Source organism: Chrysoperla carnea, chromosome 3 (assembly GCF_905475395.1).
Source record: "Chrysoperla carnea chromosome 3, inChrCarn1.1, whole genome shotgun sequence".
In the NCBI taxonomy this organism is placed as follows: Eukaryota; Metazoa; Arthropoda; class Insecta; order Neuroptera; family Chrysopidae; genus Chrysoperla; species Chrysoperla carnea.
In genome coordinates, this window is record NC_058339.1 from 27,355,690 (window position 1) to 27,377,696 (window position 22,007).

Genomic DNA, 22,007 nt, shown 5'->3' on the forward strand with positions numbered 1-22,007 from the left:
TACGAGTAGTACAGTGAATGTAAAATCTATCTATAAATGAAAATTACAGCTTGGAATTCTGAAACTGTTGATCAGTTTTGCGAGGTTAATGTGAATTACAGGAGGCCTAAAACAATGGCTCAAGCTCAACCATCTGAAACTTCAAGTACTATAGTGAATGTGAAGATCTATCTATAAATGAAAATTACTTGGACTTTTGAAACTCTGATCATTAATTAAATAAGATTTTTGGCGTTCTTTCTTGAATGCCAACGAGCGTTTTTTCTAAAACTTCCCCCAAATTCAAAATTGCTTAGACCTTGAAGGTCAAGGTCCAATCCAAGATGTCTATGAGTTACCCCTTTTGATACGAGCAATTTTTGCATAAAACATTTTTCTTTAACTTTGTGTTTTATTCAACACAAAATTATCATCGCTTTTGCTCATTTAAAATTTCTTTGAATATTTCTCCCTCGAGTTCGCATAAATATTTCGTTCTAATTGAATAGTAAGCTCCCAAAACTAATTCACTCTTTTATACGATATACTTACGGCAGGCAGCCCGCCCGCCCTGTAAGTATGGCGGGAGCTTCTTATTCATATAAATCTATTTAAAAAGACCTACCAACTTTAGAAAATTTTGCGCCGTTTATATACTTTTCACAATAGGGAATATTCATATATTTTTTTTATATTTTTAATTTATTGTTTACACCGTTATAACAAAGTAAAAAATATAAATACTCCTTAAAAATGCTGTATTTAAGTGTAAACAAATATTTAAAATACATTATAATTTTGAGATATTTAAACGCAGTTTTTTGGCGCTCTCTGTTGATGACGTATAAGTAAGTGATCTGTCAATTGGTGACAGTTCAATGTATAATTTATACTTTAAAAAAATGAATTTACAACACAGAATTTACACTCGTTATTATTAAGTTTTCAAATAAAAAGCCGTAGAATAGTATAATTTAATGAAATACCATATCAAATGTAAGTAATTAATATCATACAGTATGTCAACAAATTTGACAAGCCCGTACTATGATGTCACGTCCGTATAAAAATTTGAATTTCCGTTTTAGAAATTTTTAAATGCCCTCACTGAATTCGTACTTTTATTAATTAATTTTATGTAATTAAAAAGATATTAATTACTAAAATAATGGTTTAATTGAAATGTCTAGTCATTAAAGTTACGGAAGAAAAATATATTTACTTAATACAGTCCTGTTAGGTTATTATACGTCAAACGTCTATTATGTAGGTAAATGGGTTTATAATAAAATATGAATGATGAAATAATAAATTTAATGCAAATTTTACAAATTCACGTTGTTTGATTTCTTGGATTATTTGGTTAGGTTATAATAGATTTCTCTAGACTCGCTATGTCATTGTCATGCAATTTTTTTACTAAGGATATTTTATATAAAAACTTGATAAATGCTTACCATATAAAATATTATTAAAAAGTTTTAACCTGATTTGACAATTCTTTATTAAGGTAAGATTGCAAAATATTGTAATTTTAATAATCATTATTATTTTGTATTTTATTTAATTATCATTTAACAGTTTAATTGAATACTTCTTAAATTTCTGTTCCGAAAACAGACATCTATTATAGAAAAATCTTTAATAAAAGCCCAAAAGTAATACAAATTTATATATCATCTTATATTCGAAATTCGTTTTCATATAAGTTTTATTCCGCAACTCTTAAATTACTCTTTATGGGTTAAAAATAAAGGACTGAATGCCAAGACCGATACATCGAAATTTGAAAAAGTTAGCTTCTTTTTTTTCGCGGACTTATAATGATTTTAAAGTATATGGTTTTAGTAGTTTGTAGTTACATTTAACGCACATGGACACATGAAGGGGTTTCCATACCTCGCCATTTCTTCAGTATTTTTATACCATGCATGTATGTAATATGCAAGGTATATTAAGTTTAGTCCCAAGTTTGTAACGCTTAAAAATATTGATGCTAAATAAAAAATTTTGATATGGGTGTTCATAAAATCACTTCATTAGTCCATTTCCGTGAGTCTGTCTGCCTGTCTGTTGTTTATTTTTTTATAAGGAACATTTTTTACATTTAAACATTGGTTCTATCTCTAATGGTTGACAAGATGGGTCCTACAGACTCAAGAGCCAATTGACCTATGTAGCTCATTTACGAACTCGACCTCGCTTTTTACGTCTTAAGCACACTATAAATTTTCAGCTTGATATATCTTCGTTTTTGAGTAATCGTGATGACAGACGGGCAGACGACAGACATACGGAAATGGACTAATTAGGTGATTCTATGAACACCTAAACCAAATTTTTTTTCGTAGCATCAATATTTTTAAGTGCTACAATCTTGGGACTAAACTTAATATACTATGTATATTTATATACATGGTATAATTATTTACTTGTACTAAAACGCATATCTAAATTTTTGAAATTTTAATTAATTACTTTCATATTTTAATAAAATACGTCCGATTTAAAAATATGTATCATACATTCGAATTAGAATTAATTAACACGAGACAGGTAAAGGTCGCAATCGCAGTATAGGTATATTTAAATAGTACTAAAGGCTATATACTTTAGTGTTTAAGGGTTTAGTAAATTTTTAATAATTATATTTTAACGTTAATAATATTGCATTGCCTTGTGTTGTATCTATTTAAAGAATCAGGTGAATATATATGTTATTTAAAATAACTTGGAGAATGTATAATTTGAGTAGAATGTTGTTATTAATAATACAATCCATTCATCTATCTACGATTACCCAATATCAACAATAGAAATCGTTTATCGTTTTTATCTTATCGTAATTATTGTTTTTGATCGTTTGAATATATTTTAATTTATAGAAATTGAAGAGATAATTAATTCTTTCACTTGGGGAACATTAATTCATAAAATATGAGTGAAGATCATTCAAATCCCGTTGAATTATGGATTTACGATTTATCGCGAGGAGTTGCAGTTGTTATGTCACAATTATTAATTGGTATGTATCTATTTTTAATTTAATTAGTATAAGAGTTTTAGTTTTATTCATAATAATTGTTAGTGAATGCAACAATGTGTTTTTTTAGTATTAACAATTTTCTTTGTTTAAAAACTGTTATTATATTCGATTTGATTTGGCAGTTATTAGATAGGGGAAAGTTGGGCATAGTAAAATAAGAAAGTGTTTTTGTGCTTTTAAAAATAAAGTATTTGTTCCACTTAAAACGCATTGTAAAATAATAAAACTTAGTCATTTGCTTTAATAAATTAAAGTTTCAAAAGTAAGATAAATATTTCTAAAATGTTTGGCCTTTTTTTATCGAATTTTTGTTGCAATGTGGCTTAGGTCTGGGATAATATAAAATATAGTAAATCCTTTTTTATCGTCTTTAGTAAAAATAAATCTTAATTAAATAATACTGTATGATATAAGCCTTACTTATGAGTCTCTTCAGAAAAAAATCTTATTTTCTCATGAATACTAGCCTGTTTTAACCGAAAAGTCTACTTCTCTTATCAGACAAAGTCCGATCATTTTTAAGATTATAGATACCGATATTTTTCCAAATCAAATACTACTAATTCATATAAACATTCACCGGAATCGAAACAATTTTCAATAGGAATGAAAGTCATTAAGCAAAAATCTTATTTTTTTAAATGACAAAAATTGAATAAAAAGATTTGATGGACTAGAAAATGACAACTGCACTAAAATAAAGGCTCGAGCATTCAGTAAATCTGTACAAATTATTCCTAAATATTTTTGGAAACAGATAACGAATATTGCGGTTATTTCAATATGCGTTGTGTTGTTGTCACTATGCTCCATCCTCCCCTAAATTTTTTTAACTGCGCATATTTAATACTGTAGGCGGATTACAAACTTTTAAAAATACGCAAACAAAATTTTGTTTACATACTTATCTAAATACCAAATTTTGCGTTTTTTTTTAGCATTAGGCGAAATTATTTTGAAGCCTTATATAATACCGATAAAAGTTTATATTTTAAACTAACGCATAAATTGTAATTGATGAAAGTATACAATTTTTAGAAATTTATATTTATATATTCTTTAAACATTCATAATTTAAAAGTATTTGTGTCTAAATATTCATAAGTATAATTTCTCATAATTTAACAAACTTGATGATATTGGCTATCTACAAGGGTCACACTTTTAGGCTATGGCCCATTTTAATACTATCTTCCAGCTGATAATTAGCTCATTCATCCATATAACATGCGCTACATCAGGCCATCACAACTATTAATTAAATTATATTACGTTGTGACGGCGGGAATCGAACCCACTACCATACGAATGCCGCGTACGGAAGTGATTACTCTTTAACCAACAGGTCACCACATTTTGGTCTTAATACTCACTAAAAAATCCGATAACAGCACCTCGCCACTTTTTCAAATGAATTGGTGTACTGTTATTCTATCAAAAGAATAATAATGTAATAGCTTACATATAAATTAGTATAATAATTATATTTAGCAGAAAGAGTACTAAAGAACAAATTAATGAACGCTTTCTATCAAGTATGATATTAGCGCTCACGAGGGGTTGTTTCTACTAAACGCAATCAATAATTTGCTTTCTAAAAAATACTAGACAGATCTCAGTAAATAACTTCTAAGCGATATATATATATAATTATATATGCATTTCGAATGTTTTAATAATTTTAATAAATTATTTTTAAGGGAAAAAAATCGATGGAATTTGGCATACATCTATTGTAGTATATGGTAAAGAATACTTCTTTGGGAGTCAAGGTATATCATCATGTTTTCCTGTAAGTTAACTTTTTGTTTATTTAATTAAAATAGAAAATCTTAAAAGAAAGACAGTCACCTCTGATAATCAAGAAAATAATTCTTATTATAAACAATTTATAAAAATATTCATTATTTTAGCAATAATATTTGATATATTTAATTGTCCCAAATCTAGGATAATTCGCATAATATATTAACGTAAAGTACAGTGCGTATGCATACATTTGTGTTAGAATAATTTTGTACTCTTAGATTAAAAATGTATGTGTCGCAGCCAACTAGCTTAATTAGCCATTCAATTAACAACCTAGTCTTTATATCGAATCGATAACTTTTAACTACTTGCTCAGTTTAGTTCCATTTTCTGCCACTTGGCGCTAAAACTCACACATTATCAATGGTGTCGATTTCGATTGAAAATTTGCTGAATATGACGAATGGCATCAAGGCAGATTGAAGGCTACTGGAGGGCACAAATGTGATTCATGCAATAGTGTTGTACATGTAATATGCGGAATAAATGCGTATGAAGGAGATTATGATTCCAAGGGTGTATGCGTCGCGTGCCAGGTTGAACATAATATAAATGTAGAAAGGCGCACTTAAATGTGAGACTTTTCGGTGGCCAGGGATTCCAAAAATGTAATTGTAAGCTTATTGGGAATCACTGTCGCAATAATAGACAGATGTGCTTGTTTTAAAAAAAAAGTTCTGTTCGGATTCAAATGCCATGGAAGTTTAACTTACGTTAACAAATAATATTTTAATTATTTACATGTGTACTTTATTATTCAGTTACGCTATTTGATCTCATGATTACCAAATAACAATATGTTTTATTTGAAATTACTTAAAATTTATTATACTTTACGACTGAATATCATTCATCCAATAGTTGAATGGCGCCGTTTAGTAAAAAGGCTAGGCCGGTAGTAGAACGGCTAATTAAGCTAGTTGGTTGCGAGGGTGCGACATATACTTAATGTTAAATTTGGTTATTGTGCATACGTCCGACAATATTTATCCGATAACGTTTATCTGTAAAATAAGTTTAATAAATTTTAATGCACACAATTATTCGTTTTTCTAGAGATTTTAACGAAATTCGCAGAGGTGGCAGTTCTAGGCAAAATTTTTAACACATAATAATACATGACCGCATAGAATACTACAATTTTTAAATAATATAAAAATTATGGTATTTTAATTAACTTAAATTTTAATTTCACAATTGTCAACAAAATTAAACATAGTTCAAGCATCTGTTATAATTTCTAAATTATTTGCATATTGTCTAAATGTATATACATTAAATTTAAGTGCGAACTAAATTTATGTTAAAATGTAGGAAGAGATGACGAGAAAGAGAAGCTTTGGAATGTTATCAATATAAAAAAAAAAATAAATTTATTTTTCATTTCAGAATATTTTACGATACATTGATAATATTTGTGTAATAGTAACAGACTGATATTGCCATAGATTTAAGTAAATATCTCGATTTATTTTTAAATAGTTTTATTGCAAATCGATCTTGTTTTTTAATGACTAACATAAAATGCATTGTTATGAATGTATCGTGTGTTCAAATTTAATTTTCACGTTAGTTTTATACAATATACAGAGGAGGTTTAAGAAATTTGACGCCTCACGTCAGCTTTATAGCGTCGCGGATAAGATATAAATAATATCCGCAAAGATCATCAATATACTTTGAAAGTGACATTCTAATTTTCAACGTTCGTATGCTGATCGCTGAAATTTTACAATCATTCACTTATCTCAAACGTAACTGGCATTATTTATTAATTTTTAGATTCTCACTAAATGTCACGCGGAATTGGTGAGTGACATTTGTAAATTCTAATCAAATATTAGAAGATGAATTTTTTAACATTTGTTGTCAATTTATTTATTAATTTGACGTTATACTCTTTATTTGTATTTTCATTGTGTGAATACCGTCGAAAGCTAAAGGGAAACAAATGCTTCAAACGAAAAATGTTAGGCTAATATTACGCGAGAAAAACAATTTTAGATGAAACTTTGCAATCAGTTTCTGTCTTAACTCTGCGGTTTTCGAAAAATGTTACCAATTTAATAAGGAACAACTCAATTTCAAGTGTTCTTCTATCTCTTGCTAGTTATATATCAGAGAGAGCTGAAAACACAGGTTCAATTGAATACCTGTCTAATAGGTGCGCCTATGCCCTCAACATTTTTTGTTTGAAATATTGTTCTCGATAAAACAAAAATTTTTAAGTTTTGTGCATACGTAAAATTAAAAAGAACTCTGTACACCGAAGTGCTAACTGTCCAAAGAGAAAATCGTCGCTAAAAATACGCCATATTGGGTAACTACATCCATTGTCAACGATATAAATCGGTACCAAACACGTTAACTAAATATTGAATCGTTTAACTAACTTTATTAGAGAAACTCAAGACCGCTAAATATAATAAATTCATTCAAAATTTTCTAAATATTTTGCCAAAACAAAATATTTTTGATATGACTTGGAAAAAAAAATATTTCAATTAAAATGATTCACATCTCGAATTTCTTTAACCTACTAGCTAGTTAGTAACTGTTGAACGCGTTACATATCTTTGCGACAAAACAGATCAGCTGACCAATATGCATGATGCTAAATTTGGAAATCCAATCTACAATAAACATTTTAGTTTAAAAAAATTACCGACAAGCAGCATACATCTAACAATAAAACACATCACAATAATTATTACATTACACAATTATTATCAATCAATCGTTGGTGACTAATTAAGTATTATTAATTTATGTTTTTATTTATTTTGATTTAAAAAACTTTAATAAAAAAAAGTAAACTTTTAAAATAAAACAGCACATGTTTTATTAATATATTCTAAAAATAACATGATCACTCTCCTCTTGGTGAAATGTTTATTTTTAGTTTTATTTCATTTTCATGGAATGCATGTAATATATTATTGTAATTAGAGAGAGATTATTACTTTGGCGTGTATGTGTGTCGTGTTTAAATTTTTGTTACCTTAAAAAATTATTAATTTTAAGTGTTTTTTTTTATTATTATTTATAGGGAGAAGTTATTAATGAACCGGTGAAAAAAGAAGTATTAGGTCAAACACAAATACCGTATTCGATATTTATTGATTATTTGACAGGACTTGGAGAATCTACATATCAGTAAGTATTTTCTAAATAACTTTTTTTTTAATATTACATGATATCAAAACTAATTTATAATATGGCTGTAAAAACTTTTGAAAAATTTTCGGCATGTTGTAATAATATTACGAAGATTACATTTTTTTAGTAGGTAGTTCATTTTAACTTACAGATGTCGGGTCGATAGTGTGTTTTTAATAAATGTTTACGATTTTAGGCTAGAATTAGGACAATAGAATATGAACTTCCGTTTCCGTCTAGATAGAAAATGATTTTTGAGAATCGTTAAAATATTTCTACCATATGTGAGCAAAATTTTTTGTTGGATTTTGTAAATAAAATAGCTTTTAGTGCTACTCTTACTGACCAATAAAAGATGGTTAATCATCTATGCCAGATTAAATTAATTAATTATAAACCCATTAAATTATATTATTGATTTTTTTTAGATTAATAATTTTAGAATACATATATGTATTGTTTAATTTCTATTTAAATTATGAGTCAATATTTTCATGTAACAGTAGTCTTAGGTCAGTATTCTACTTCGAACAGGGCCGTAGCCAGAAACATAGTCCGGGTAGATTTCGGAAAAGAAAACATAATCTTGTTAATTGGCATCTCTTCAAAACGTGCTTTATATCTATAATAAAATTTTATAATATGCAGAATTTCAAGAGAAGTAGGGGGGAGGGTATTGTAATTTTGAAAACATCCCTAGGAAAACGAGATCTAAAGATAAACATATCCATGTCACTTCCCAACCAGACTAATTATGAGCAAAATAGTAGATCAATCTATGGTTTTATATTACTTCGTTATTACGCTTCTATGCTTTTTAAATCCAATAAGAGCTAATTATGAGTAAAATAGTCTAGGTCAATCTATGATTCTATTGGGGCATTACTTCGTTATTACATCTCTATGCTTTTTAATTCCAATAAGAATTTTTCCTAAAAAACACTTTCCTAGGATAAAACTTAGTCTACTCCACTTTTTAACTCTCATCTTTGTATCAAAAAACAAGCTGATTCATTTCTACATTTTGGTGTAAAAAAAAAGGACAAATAAACCGCCTTATACTGTTTTGACATTAAATCGACGAACAATTATTGACGAACGAACTTCCTTGTTAAAGCATGCTAGGCATAAACAAAGTGATAAAAACAATTTCCATTTTTTTGATAGTTGCTTCAAAGTACAAAGTAATTTTATTTTTATTGCCTAATGAATTTGCTTTTCTTTAAATAATATTTAAGAAATTCATATTTAAAATGCCATAATTTGTTTTGATGATGGAATTTAACAAATAATACAAAAATAGGATTAATTGGTTTTATAATGTTCTCATAAAGTGCAATATTGTACATGTGCCAATTACTTTTTACTATGATTGTTATGCTAAAAATTGTACACCCTCTTGTACTGATTAAATAAAATATAATTTTTAATGTAAAAACAAAGCACAACAATCGAACTTATAACTTTTAATTTATTTTTTTATTTTAGCGGAAGTACATACGATCTATTTTCACACAATTGCAATAATTTTTCTGAAGAAATAGCTCAATTTTTATGTGGTGTTGGAATTCCACGATATATACTTGAATTACCTGATGAAGTGCTAAATACACCATTAGGTCAACAGTTGCGTCCACTTTTAGAAATTACAATCAAAGGTCCAAATTCAGCACCACAACCAATTCGAGAACGATCACCATCACCTGGTCTACAACGGCTCAATCAACAAATTGAAGAGACGAGGTCAGAAAATAATCCGCAACGAAAACAAAACTAACATTGGCGTGTTGTGTTTTTTGTTTTTGTATAAAAGAAAAACTAATCAAATGCTTTATTAGTACAATTTTATCCCAAACCTTCCAGTATTTTTAATTAGAATTAATTTTAAAAGTCTCTCCTATGAGTGTTCAATTGAATTGACAATATTTTACTAACTTAATCGATAACTCTTCATTTTGATAATTCTTACATCAATAGAAACCTGCCCAGAATCTGATTTTACAAAAATATTGGAAAGTTTTCCACTTAAATACGCTTACCAGATTATAGGCTAATCCGGTTTTGATAGAAGGTTTTGGAAGCTAATCTCTTTTTTGTTAATTTTAATAATATGATTATATTTATTTATTTATTAAGAAAAGAGTCGTTACAAAATGAGTGCCGGAACAATTTTTCTCATTTAATTGAAACGAATAAATTCATTCTGCATAGAGCATAGACATTAACTTCAATTAAATTTTACATTATACTCTATTCGAAGTATACAACTTATAACCAATTAAAAATATACAAATTAAAATAGTACACTTTCCTGCCATTAAATAAAATCCGTTGCACTCGAAAATTCAGATTCGGCATCTAATCAAAAATCGTAAATGCCATGCAATATTTTGATTTAAAAGCGAGTCAAATATTTTAATTGTCAAAGAAGGAGAGTCGTAAACAAATTAATTAAATAATGCCGAATAATTTAAATGGACACTAATCATTTTCATTTATTTATAAGTGTAATCGAATATCAATTTGTATTATTTATATTTTATAAATAAATTATAAATTTTGAAATTTGTTTGCAATTATATTTATTTATTTCAAATCGAGACTTTCTCACTAAAAATCGTATCTCAGAAAACGCAAGTATATACGGGAAACATTAATTTATTTGTATACTAAAATGCTTTGACTTTCTTCTGTATAATAAATTTTCTGAAAGATCTGATTACGTCAAGAGAACCCTTGAAATATAATTGAAGTGTATTTTAAGACCTTTAGATGTTTAACGCCATGCTACTAAAATGTCTTGCTAATATTTGGAATGATATTAATTAAAATATTATTAATTCATATTAATATGCAATTTTTATTTATGCGTATAAAAAGAAAATTATGCTGAAATATCGGGCAATGCTATGTTTTTATACCATGCATATATTAAATATATCAAGGTATACTAAATTTAGTCCCAAATTTGTAACGCTTAAAAATATTGTTGCTACGAACAAAACTTTGGTATTGGTATTCATAGAATCTCCTAATTAGGTTCCGTTTGTCTGTTTGTGTACACGATAACTCAAAAACGAAAAGAGATATCAAGTTGAAATTTGTATAGGCTAATGAGTGAGGCTAATTACGCATATGAATAACATATCCAGTCCTTTTATCATCAACTCTTTTTAACTAGAAATTTTAGATTATTACTTCAAAAAAAGTACTGAATTAAATTTTTATTTTACTTTTACTGAAACAATCACCAAAGGGCGCGAAAATTTAGATTTATCATTCTATATCATCTGTAAAAAAGGATTTAAAAATTTCAAGGAATGTACATTTTTTAACTTAATAAACAAATTTTAACTTTTTTTGCTGATTTTGTGATTATTAATAAAACCTTTTCTTAATAATGTTTTCTGCTACGATGTTGGTATAAACAAATTCTATAAAATTTATATTTATATTTACTATATAAAAAATAGAATTAAATCCTTACAACTAAAAGAAAAACGGAATAATCTACATGAAAAATTAGCAAAAAGGGAGCGTAAAAAAGAAAAGAAAAGAAGAAAACAATTAAAAGAAAGAGGATATTCAGTTGAAGAATTTGAAGAGAATTGGTCAACCTATAAAAGAATGGCAGAATCAGGTAATATTAGAATTATGGATAAGTTCAAACAAGAAATTAATTTTTTATGATTTTTGTAGATGTTTCAGTTCCTGCTCCAGAAGAAACTAGAAGCAGCGAACCCAATGAACGCCCAGAGATTTCTTCTGAAATAGTTCGTGAACTCGAAGAAGAAGAACTTAGAGAGCGAGAAGAGAGAAAGAAAAATCGTGAACCACCGATAATTTTTAAAGATGCTGTAAATGTAAGTACAAATTATCTTAAACTATTGACAATTCCGAAATGTTTATTCGTTTGTTAGATTTTAAAGTTGTTTTTTTCAATCGAAATTCATATATTACCTCAACCTCCGTCTTTTAGCTTAAAACGTTTCCAATTTCGTATTAATCTACTACTCTGAGCTAATTAAAAAATTTACTTTGACTTGTAATGAAGTGTTTTCAGGTCCAATGTTTCTATGAAAATTTAAAAAAGCTAAGTCCGGGCCTGAAAGTTGTTGGGAATGTACTCAGTCGCGTCTCTTCATTCACGTTGCATTCCTCTGTAGGGTTTTCCTTTTTCGCAGTTGCCAGTTACTTATCTATTGTTTTGCGTTCAAAAGATCTTCTCTGTACGTTTTAACAGTTGCAAATTGTTATATATCTTATTTATAAATTATATTTTTAGATCCAAGTTGAATTCGATGCGTTAGTTGGGTTAGTCGATGGAAAATTAAATGAAGAAGAACAACATTCGCTGGAAGAACTTCATCAATACATGTTAGAGGATGAAGGAAGTTGGGCTCTTGGGGAAAACTTTTTGGGTTTCATTGGTAATTATTTTAGTTCAATAATATTAATTCTAGTATTTCTAATAATCATCATATATTTCTTTTTTAGGTCGATTATTACACGATAAATCACTACCAGTCGAAGTTCGTGTTCGTACTTTAAATGTTTTGGCACTTGCAGCACTAAAAGATGATGTAATTTTACTGCTACATCAAGACCGACGTGAACATATAATAATGAATTATGCTTACGATATTGATCGGAGTCCAGTTGAAGAACAAGAAGCTTTAGCTTTATTTGTAAGACAATTTTTTTATTTAATTCGTATTGTATTTGAAAACACCGGTATTTGATGACGTTTAAAACATACGGTACGTGATAATCTCTTACGCATAAAATACGGAATGTTTTGAAACAAGCGGGAAAAAATTGAAATTTTTCGGAGTTTTTTTCCCCAGTTCGACTAAAGATAAATATCTCGAGCAGAAATCCTATTACGAATCGTACGCGTAATACCACAATTTTATATTGATAGGAAGGCTGATTACATAAATTGTCATAAGTCAACCGAGCCAACTTACTAATGTGTCATTACTATTGAAACTCCTAAAGTAAAACTCATGCACGATGCGAATACTTTTATTTAATTTGTTTATTCTGGTTTTTATTATTTACAGATATGCAACTTGTTTGAAAATTTAAGTTCATCTGAATGGCTTTTATATATTTCCGAATGGACATTTTGTAATAATTCAATAAGTAATATTCGAGTAACAACCAAAGTTGCCGTACATTCATTATTATCAGATCGACCGACATTACAAGAAAAAGGTGTTGCCATCATTCATAATCTCGCTTGCAAGGAGGTAAAAACTGTGGTCTGTATCTATAAACTTAGTTCAATACCATAATACGCTTATGGGATAATGTTCAAAATAATTAATACTCTTTTAAATCTAATTTTGATCTAACCTAAACCCCTTTTTTGGTGATAACTATTTAAAAAAAAAAAGTTGAGTTTGAATAATGATACTCTGTAGGACGTAATATATTTACAGAAAATGCACAGGTGTAAAAAGCTGCGACGCATGCTACCCAAAGGCAGTATTTCTAAGGTATTATTGCTTAAATGAATAATTCTGGACATAAATGTTTTTGGCAATAGTTTTATTTTGATTTGTCTTCTATAACATATTTGATTAGCTCTTCTATAACATATTTGATTAGCAGTGCAAATATATTTCATTTTTTTTATGTTTATGACTAAAATTTGATCAAAATTGAATTTAAAAAAATTCACGCAGCTTTGAGAATGGTGTAGAAATTGAAATATTAAATTAAATTACTAAATAAAATAATAATTAAGGATTTTTGCGTCTGGCCTCGACAGAATCCTATAGTTTCATCTAATTTGAATAGCGTCTCTTATCCGAAGGCATCTCGTCTTAGGGTGACAGGTCGTTCTCAAGGAGGGCACAGAGGATTCTTGGTCTAGGCGCTAGGGAACCACAGATAAATTTAAATGAAAACTAACTCAACGCAAAGTAAATAATTGGCAAATTAATTCAATTTTTTCCATTATAAAAATTACAACAAAAATTTGAATAAAGTCTTATTAACTGAGTCGTGGTTGACATTCTCAAGAAATGTTCACAATAAAACTTCAATGCCTAAGCTACAAAATAATTTTTTTGTTATTCATATTTTAAAATGTATCATTATTATTGGTAGAGAAAACTTTTTCGTCATTCTCGGTTTATGCAATCCTATTCCAGAATAACCTATGATGCTTTCTCTTCCGTATATAGACATAATCTAGGAGATCTATCTCGATTTCGAACTTCATGAGATTGATAACATCTCATTTGTAATTATTTTGTTTGGCGGATTTTGATAAAATCTTAATATTTTATGTTTAGTTTTAATTGTAAACATTGTTTAACTGTACGTACTGTAGAATCAAATACCTTAAAGGCTTATAAGAAATTTAGAATTTTTCTCATGATAACTTTCACTGTTATGTCAGTAAATAGTTTATAGCAACCGCAGCAGCTCATAAAACACTATCATGTAATTTATGGTCCATTAATTAATAAAAGATGCTAATATATTCCACACATATGCTTACTAATTATATAAATTTTACGTACGTTATATAATCGTTACCATCCAATTGAATTGAAATTAATTTTAATGTTTCAAGATTATAATTTGAAGAAACTTATATAATATTTCATAGGAAGCTACAATCGATAACTTTTTGAACAATAAAAGCAGTGGTTATTTGGGGAACTCTATATTATTCAAGCATAAACTTCGTGTAATGAGCTTTCAATAAAATCTTACCTATAAACTTGTTTTCTAATAATACTGTATAAGTTTTTTTGAATTTTAATTATACAAAAATTATTACTTAACTTTGTTGTTTATATATCTGTCTAAATATTTTTTTTTAATTTTAGGTATTTGACGATGTTGCAGTAGAATTAACAATGGCAGTATTACAATTCTTTCAATCAAAACCATCTGAAGATCAACTATTTAATTGTATGAAAGCATTAGCTCGTTTCACACAAATAAGCGGGCAAGAAGTACCACAGCTCATTCAAATGATTGGACCTGATCCAAGATCATTTAAAGGAATAAATGAGCGAATTGATGAACAGATTGCTCTTGTTGCAAAAAAATTACGTTAAAATATTGAATATGTATATTGAGACCAAAGACTTTAATTACAGGACTGTGACATCTGTATTATGTGGTGTGTCTAAGAACGAGCGCCTGAGACGTACATAGCCAATAATTAAAGCCTTTGATTGGAACGATTTGATACACAAAAATTTTGTATACTGATTTCATGTGTTGTGTTTTTGTGCATGTGGTTTCATCTTTTCTAATTGTTGGTATTAAAATTGTTTATATAACTTGTTTTCAATTAAAAAAAAATTTATTAATTCGTATAATAAATGAGTTTTTATATGTATTTTTATGATACATTAAAAATATCCCTACACCTCATATATATTTTGACTTTTTTAGCAGAAATAGGCTGTTTGCAGCGCTTTCGCTTTTATGGGATCATAGTCATGTACACAACAGTAATTGGACTTGGTCAACAGAAATAGGCGATTCGTTTCATTTTTATGTGGCCGAATAAAAGAAAATGTCCTATACAACGCCTATTTTTGCTGGACAATTAAACTTTTTAAACTAGTTTTAGTGTAACTGCTCCTTTTCTAACAACGTTTTCTTAATTGGTAAAACAAAATTGAATCTTACGTAAGAAGGGGGAAGGGAGGTTCGAGAAATCTTATGTACGCTTACGTGAAAGGAGAGGGGGTCCAAAATCGTCAGTCTCTCACTTCTCCCAAACTCCCGAAAAAAGATAACACGATTTGATTAATATAAGTGGGGAAGGGAGGGTGTATGTCTGCTAGCATTACGTAACATTTGTGGGGTTGTTAAGGAACTTATTTGGCTAGGAGCAGAAACTTTAATTTTTACTCATTTTATTTCCACCTTCCCCTCAAAATAGTCGTTCTGCCATATATATTTCCTATGAGAAAATACTGAACATGGACTCAGAAGCTTATTTAACACGCTACAAAAAATAGGATTTATGGAATTTTTTTAACGTGCCTTATCCTAGAATATGAGCAAACATATCCAGCATTAACTTAGTATCGTTGACTATAGCTAATAGTCTCTTAAACACTCGAGCTTGACCATTGCGAAAAATATTAAAAAATTCACTTGCGTCTATGCCGCGTCGGTATGCAAAAACTGGATGATCAAACCGACCCACCGCTAAACGCGGTCTCAATAGATCTCTATTATAATTAATTAAAATGTAGTTCATCAACATTACCGATACTCGAATTAATATACATGACCATAAATTTCGATTATTGCCCCAATTTCCTAGATCAGTTTTTTGTATTTTTAAAATACGTATTTTCGACTACCGAGTAGTCATCTCATCAGTAAGAATTAGCTAGTGATTACTCTTATTATGAATGTTACTCTTTGCTAATTTGGTGGCGGACTAGGATTAACTTTGATCCAGGTTAAAAAGCTACTGAAGGACACAGTTGGTTGTCAAATTTTTATATGATAGGCCCCCATACTTTTAACCGCGGGAAGAAAAGGAACTAAATAAGTTTTATGTAATTATCAAATTTACGATTGAAAATTTATTAACGAAAAATGGTTCAAATAAAAACAAAAAATAAACCATATATAACCTACACCAACCAAGCCAATTAAACATTATATTCAACAAAAATATACTTTTATTTAATTACATAATAATTATATAGGTCACATAATAAATGCATATATTAAAAGCTTCTTAAAAAGTTTTATTATAAATTTTTTTTTTGAGTATGTAAATCAGTTGAATTTTTTACAATTTACTACCGTTTCCTAGTCATTGCTCACAGACTGAGTAAGCATCATCCCGTTCCTCAAGTAATTCTTTACCAGTAATTTCCAATTTTGCTTTAGAGAAATCATCAATTTGTAGATTTGGTACAATTTTCCATTGGCGATTACTAATTGTTACGGGGAAGGAAAAGACGACATCTTTTGGAGCACCATAGCTACCATCGCTAATAACACCCATTGAAACCCATCTATCACCAGTTCCTTGCCAAATATCACGCATATGATCAGCGGCAGCCTTAGCTGCAGACATGGCTGATGACATTTTTCGGGCAGCGATAACTGCAGCACCTCTCTTTTGAATTGTATCTACGAAAGTCTCCTTTAAAAATTTATCATTCTTAATGGCCTCAGGAACTGAAACTGATTGTCCATTTAATTCTACTGTAGCATAACGAGCATCTGGATATTGAGTGGATGAATGATTTCCCCAAATGACAACATTTTTTACTTTGGCTACACCAACTTTTAATTGTGATGCAATTTCTGCTTGTGCACGATTTTGATCTAATCGTGTCATGGCAGTAAAGTTTTCACGTGGAATTGATGGTGCGTATTTGGAACAAACTAAGGCATTTGTGTTCGCGGGATTTCCTACAACTAATACTTTAACATCCTTTGAGGCATGATTATTTAAGGCCTCTCCTTGTACTTTGAAAATTTTAACATTAGCGGAAAGTAAATCTTTACGTTCCATGCCTTGTTTTCTTGGCATTGATCCAACAAGGAATGCTGCAGATACTCCCTTGAATGCTACATTAGGATCATCAGTGGGAACAATACCGACGAGCAATGGAAGTGCACAATCTACAAGTTCCATAACTACTCCTTGTAAAACATCCATCATGAGTGGGATATCCAATAAATGGATAATGATTGGTTGATTTGCTCCAAAAACATCTCCTTTCGCAATTTGATAGAGTAAAGAGTATGCTATCTGTCCAGCAGCACCAGTGACTACTACACGAATAGGTTCTAATAATCCAGGTTCCTGGAAAAGAGATAAACAATTTTTAGCCATTCTTGAACTTAAATTTTTGTTTAAAACAAATGTTAAGTTATTAATATTACAAATAATTTGGCTTTACACATATTACAATGACACGAGTACACCGGCTTTGAAAGCCGGATTAAATCTTTTAATTGTAAACCCATTTTACAAACTTCATCAATAAAACAAAATAATACACTATATAATTAATCCACAAACTACTTTTTTACCAAATTTAAAACATTTGATATAAAAAAAAATGGGCAACATTTTTTTAAACTTAATTAAACACTAATTAATGTGCTGTGTTTTAAAACATTTTTCGTAAAAAAAATACATTTATTATAAACGTAAATTTAAAAATTATATTAGAAAAAACCCAACTAACCATTTTAAATTATTTAGATGTCGAAAATACTAGAAAAACTCAAAAATGGATACGTCTTTTCTATCTAAAACTTATCAAACGTATGATTAAAAACGTTTCATATGACCTCTATTTAAAGAATGACAAGATGTACAAAGTCAAAGTGTTTTACATTTTTATACTTTATGTATTTAACATCAAAATTACGTCATAAAAAACTCATGAAACAACAATGATAGCTATTGAAAACGTTCAGTTTTGTTACGGAGTCATGTTTATGGTTCACCAAATAGATAAGAAATTTTATTTTATATTTTACTTTCTTTTTTTTTTAATAATAGTATAGTGAATATAGATATATGATATTAAACACCGGTTTTAAGCTGTATGATATAAATTTATGCATGAATCATAAATTTATATTATGGTGTATGAAGTTAATACACGATGTGTTGTGTCTATTTATTCTTTTTAAAATTGGTTTCGCTACACATTGTGCACATTTATACAGAGATGTATTTCTGAATTTTGTGCACTGGGTATGATCATCAGCCACCTCTGTTCCCGATGGCAAAATTTCATCTCTAATTTAGTCTCCACACCATTGACACAACAAAGACATGTATTCGAACTGTCTAATAAACTGTTAGGAATCGTGATTGATGATTGTAAAAATTTGTTTCGTAGCTAAATATAGCCGGTATACTTAGGTGTCTATACAAGCCTCATGCTAAAATTTACGTTAAGAATTTTATTATCTTATCTACAGAATTAAGTCAAATTAATCTTATGTAAGTAACACAAAAGTAAATTAAAAATTTATAAACACATAGGTAAATTAGGAGTTTGTTTTTCGTTTTTTCGAATCTCTTTGACCCCTTTAAAATTATTGGATGAGTATAGTATGAAATTAAAATTAATAGACTCACTATTTGAAGTTACCTACCAATTTTCAGCTCTCTATTTTTTATACTTTTTCAGAAAATAGAAACTTAAGTTTTGTCCAAATTTGGACCCTTGCGGGAAAACAAAAAATAAAAAACATTTTTTGTATTGGAATTTTTGTTCTATATGTTACGGTTTAAAAGATGAGTCTTACGGACGCATAACCCAAATGACATATTGCTCGTTTACGAACTCAAATTACTAATTAGCAAATTTACTTACAGCTTTTATTTGTAGCATGAATATTTCTAAGCGTTACAACTTATTGGGCCTAATATAATCTGATATATTTCATATATCATCTTCTATACGGGTTTCTTCTAGATTTATGTATCTCACGGACGAATAATATTCATGAATACATTATCGTATGACAATATATCAAAGTTAATTCCACAATATTTATTTTATTGGAATGATAAGTAACTAGTTTGATTTTCAACTAGCTTGAATAAACTTTATTGGATCGATTTTGAATTTTCTTTGCATTTATTAGTGTATATTTTTCTTCAATTGAGTTAATTAAACGTACCATATGATAATTTTGATAAGTTTTCAAAAGAAAAATAATTCAGGCAAAAGAGAATAAAAATATTAATTTGTTCAATAATAATAGGGTACTCAAATTATATGAAATATTGTATAAATGAATAGCAATTTAATATCATTTAATAATATTTAATACAATTAAACATTTTACTAACAAATTCTAAACAATTAAAAACAATTTGTTCGATATTCCAATATATAATAAGGACTTAAATATGTTTGAATTATAACACATCCATAAAAACATAATTCTAACATAATCACCTAGCCTGCTGAAATACAATAAAAACATTAAAAATTATATAACAAAAAATGAAATAAATAATTTTGAGTACACGTAGTAGTTGTTTACATTTTAATTCAAAGTCATTTGAAGTAAATATTTTGATCAAACTTTTAATTTTAGCGTGTATAGAGAATATATCGGAGTGTACCTACTTCACTATAATCGTAAATGTACGTCAATTAGAATATATTATTTATATTAAAAACCTTGAATTGCTGCCTAAAATACATGCAGATTCAACTAGTTAGATGAAATAATTATTTTTTATGCATTGAAAAACAAAATTATTAATTTAACAGCTACTCAATGTAAAAGACTTTTCGCGATTATGATCGTGTATATATCATTTTTCTAACCTGTTTTTCCTACCCACGCGATATATTCATTATTCTTTTATCAAATTCTATGATTTACCCCTTATTTTAAAGGTTATTGTATTGGCTAATGACGAAAAATAGACTCGCGGTTTAATAATGTACCGCTTAGGAAAAAATAGACTAGAGAAATAATATTAAGATTTAATTTTGTTCAGTAGATATGCAATTTGTATATCACATTTGTAATAAAATTGCCTATCAATAAAAATAATTACTATCGCTAATATGATATACTACTATCGCTTATATTTTGTATAAAAACTTTAATAAGAAAAAAAAAATCTCTGTTAAATTGTTTTATGAAAATGTACAATACGATTTTTCATGAAAACTTAAAACATTTTTTTTTGTTATAATTAAATAAAAATTGTTATATATTTTAAATTTTGTTTTATTTTTTAAATTTTCTATCTTATTTTTTCTTTCAGAACAAAATTATCAATAAATTAATAATTTAGCAAACGTATTAACTTAATTATAGTATTAATAAGAATCCGGGTGGCTGTGTGGGTATAGCACTTGCCTGTGGAACGAAGGTTCAATGTTTCGTATCCTGGTGTAGCTAACATTTTTTACTTTTTAAATTTTTCATGAATGCTTTATGATATTAAAAATTTTCCACTCTTTTTATAGTTTAGATTGTCAACCCGCCCTCTTGCTATAAATAACGCCAGTTATACATATGTCATAAATCACTATTCTGTCAGGGGGTGGGAATTTAAGTAATCATAAATATATCTCACTCTTTAAAATCATGTTCTCCTGTTTCAAATATTAAAAGTATGTGCAAAAATGGCTTGGTTATGCTAAAAGTTGAAACTTTTTAATAGGAGGTCATGTCATATAGTTTATCTCACTCATATTCTCCTATTACAAAATATTAAAATTAGTAATTAATTATAAATTAAAAAATCGCTTTTTAAGCTCCGCGATCTTAGCAACTCATGTGCGGAATTTCGATTGACCAATTATACCATCTGAAAGGTCAGAAATTGGTCATAAAAGGTCAGTTGGTCTCATTAATTGGTCAGCATCAGAAAATTTTTTATTAAAGATTGAAGTTTTTCAAGGTCAATTAATAAGTTTAGCACCTCATTCGCAGAAAAAATAAAAAACTCCACCTATGCGCGATCGGGAAGCATTCGCTGATAATTGGTCAGCTAATAAGCTAATATAAATAATTGGTCAGTTTAATTTTTATTCAAAAAATAATTAATATAATTTCGAAAAAATTTTCAATTTTTTCAACATTTGTACTAGGAGAACATAAGTGGGAATTAGTAGTTCCTGATAAGGAGAAAGATGAGTAAGTGTTTTCACCCCGAAAGTCTAAAATTTTATTTTGGCAGAAAGTTATTGGTCTGTCCACTAGAGGTCACACTCACCAAACACGGGTGTGCAGACCACTAACTTTCTGACTTACGAGGTGACAACAATTACCTTGCTATCAGGTACTACTTATTCCGTCCGTCCTTGATGTTCTCCTAGTAGAAATGTGAAAAAAATTGAAGTTTTTGAACGAAAAAAAACTAATTTTTTCATCATTTACTAGGCAAACATGCTATGGTGGAAATTTGAAAAAAAATGAAAATAAAAATCAGATTTTGCTTAAAAGATTTAATGAACTTTTTTTTAATATATGTCCTCGCCTAGTTTCGAACCAAGGG

At 28.4% G+C, this 22,007-nt stretch overlaps 2 protein-coding genes across 4 annotated transcripts; one reads left to right on the plus strand and one right to left on the minus strand.

Annotated features, from left to right (window-relative positions):
- Positions 1 to 1,424: 1,424 nt before the first annotated feature.
- LOC123295236 lies at positions 1,425 to 15,342 on the plus strand. 3 transcript variants are annotated; one of them, XM_044876500.1, is made up of 12 exons: positions 1,425 to 1,489; positions 2,865 to 3,004; positions 4,726 to 4,817; positions 7,884 to 7,990; positions 9,482 to 9,736; positions 11,467 to 11,633; positions 11,693 to 11,856; positions 12,279 to 12,423; positions 12,491 to 12,681; positions 13,060 to 13,248; positions 13,441 to 13,497; positions 14,845 to 15,342. In XM_044876500.1, exons 2-12 carry the CDS (start codon positions 2,917 to 2,919, stop codon positions 15,076 to 15,078), a joined length of 1,689 nt encoding a protein of 562 aa, XP_044732435.1. In that variant the 5' UTR covers positions 1,425 to 1,489; positions 2,865 to 2,916; the 3' UTR covers positions 15,079 to 15,342. The 3 variants fall into 3 exon arrangements, with proteins under 3 accessions (XP_044732435.1, XP_044732437.1, XP_044732436.1); XM_044876502.1 differs by lacking the exon at positions 13,441 to 13,497 and having other exon boundaries at positions 1,427 to 1,489; XM_044876501.1 differs by lacking the exon at positions 13,441 to 13,497 and having other exon boundaries at positions 1,430 to 1,489; positions 13,060 to 13,260; positions 14,845 to 15,341.
- Positions 15,343 to 16,611: 1,269 nt separating this feature from the next.
- LOC123294558 (malate dehydrogenase, cytoplasmic) lies at positions 16,612 to 18,356 on the minus strand. Its single transcript, XM_044875627.1, has 2 exons — positions 18,205 to 18,356; positions 16,612 to 17,816 (listed from the first exon to the last, which is right to left on the minus strand). The coding sequence occupies exons 1-2, from the start codon at positions 18,205 to 18,207 to the stop codon at positions 16,812 to 16,814; spliced, it is 1,008 nt and encodes a 335-aa protein (XP_044731562.1). The 5' UTR covers positions 18,208 to 18,356; the 3' UTR covers positions 16,612 to 16,811.
- Positions 18,357 to 22,007: the final 3,651 nt, after the last annotated feature.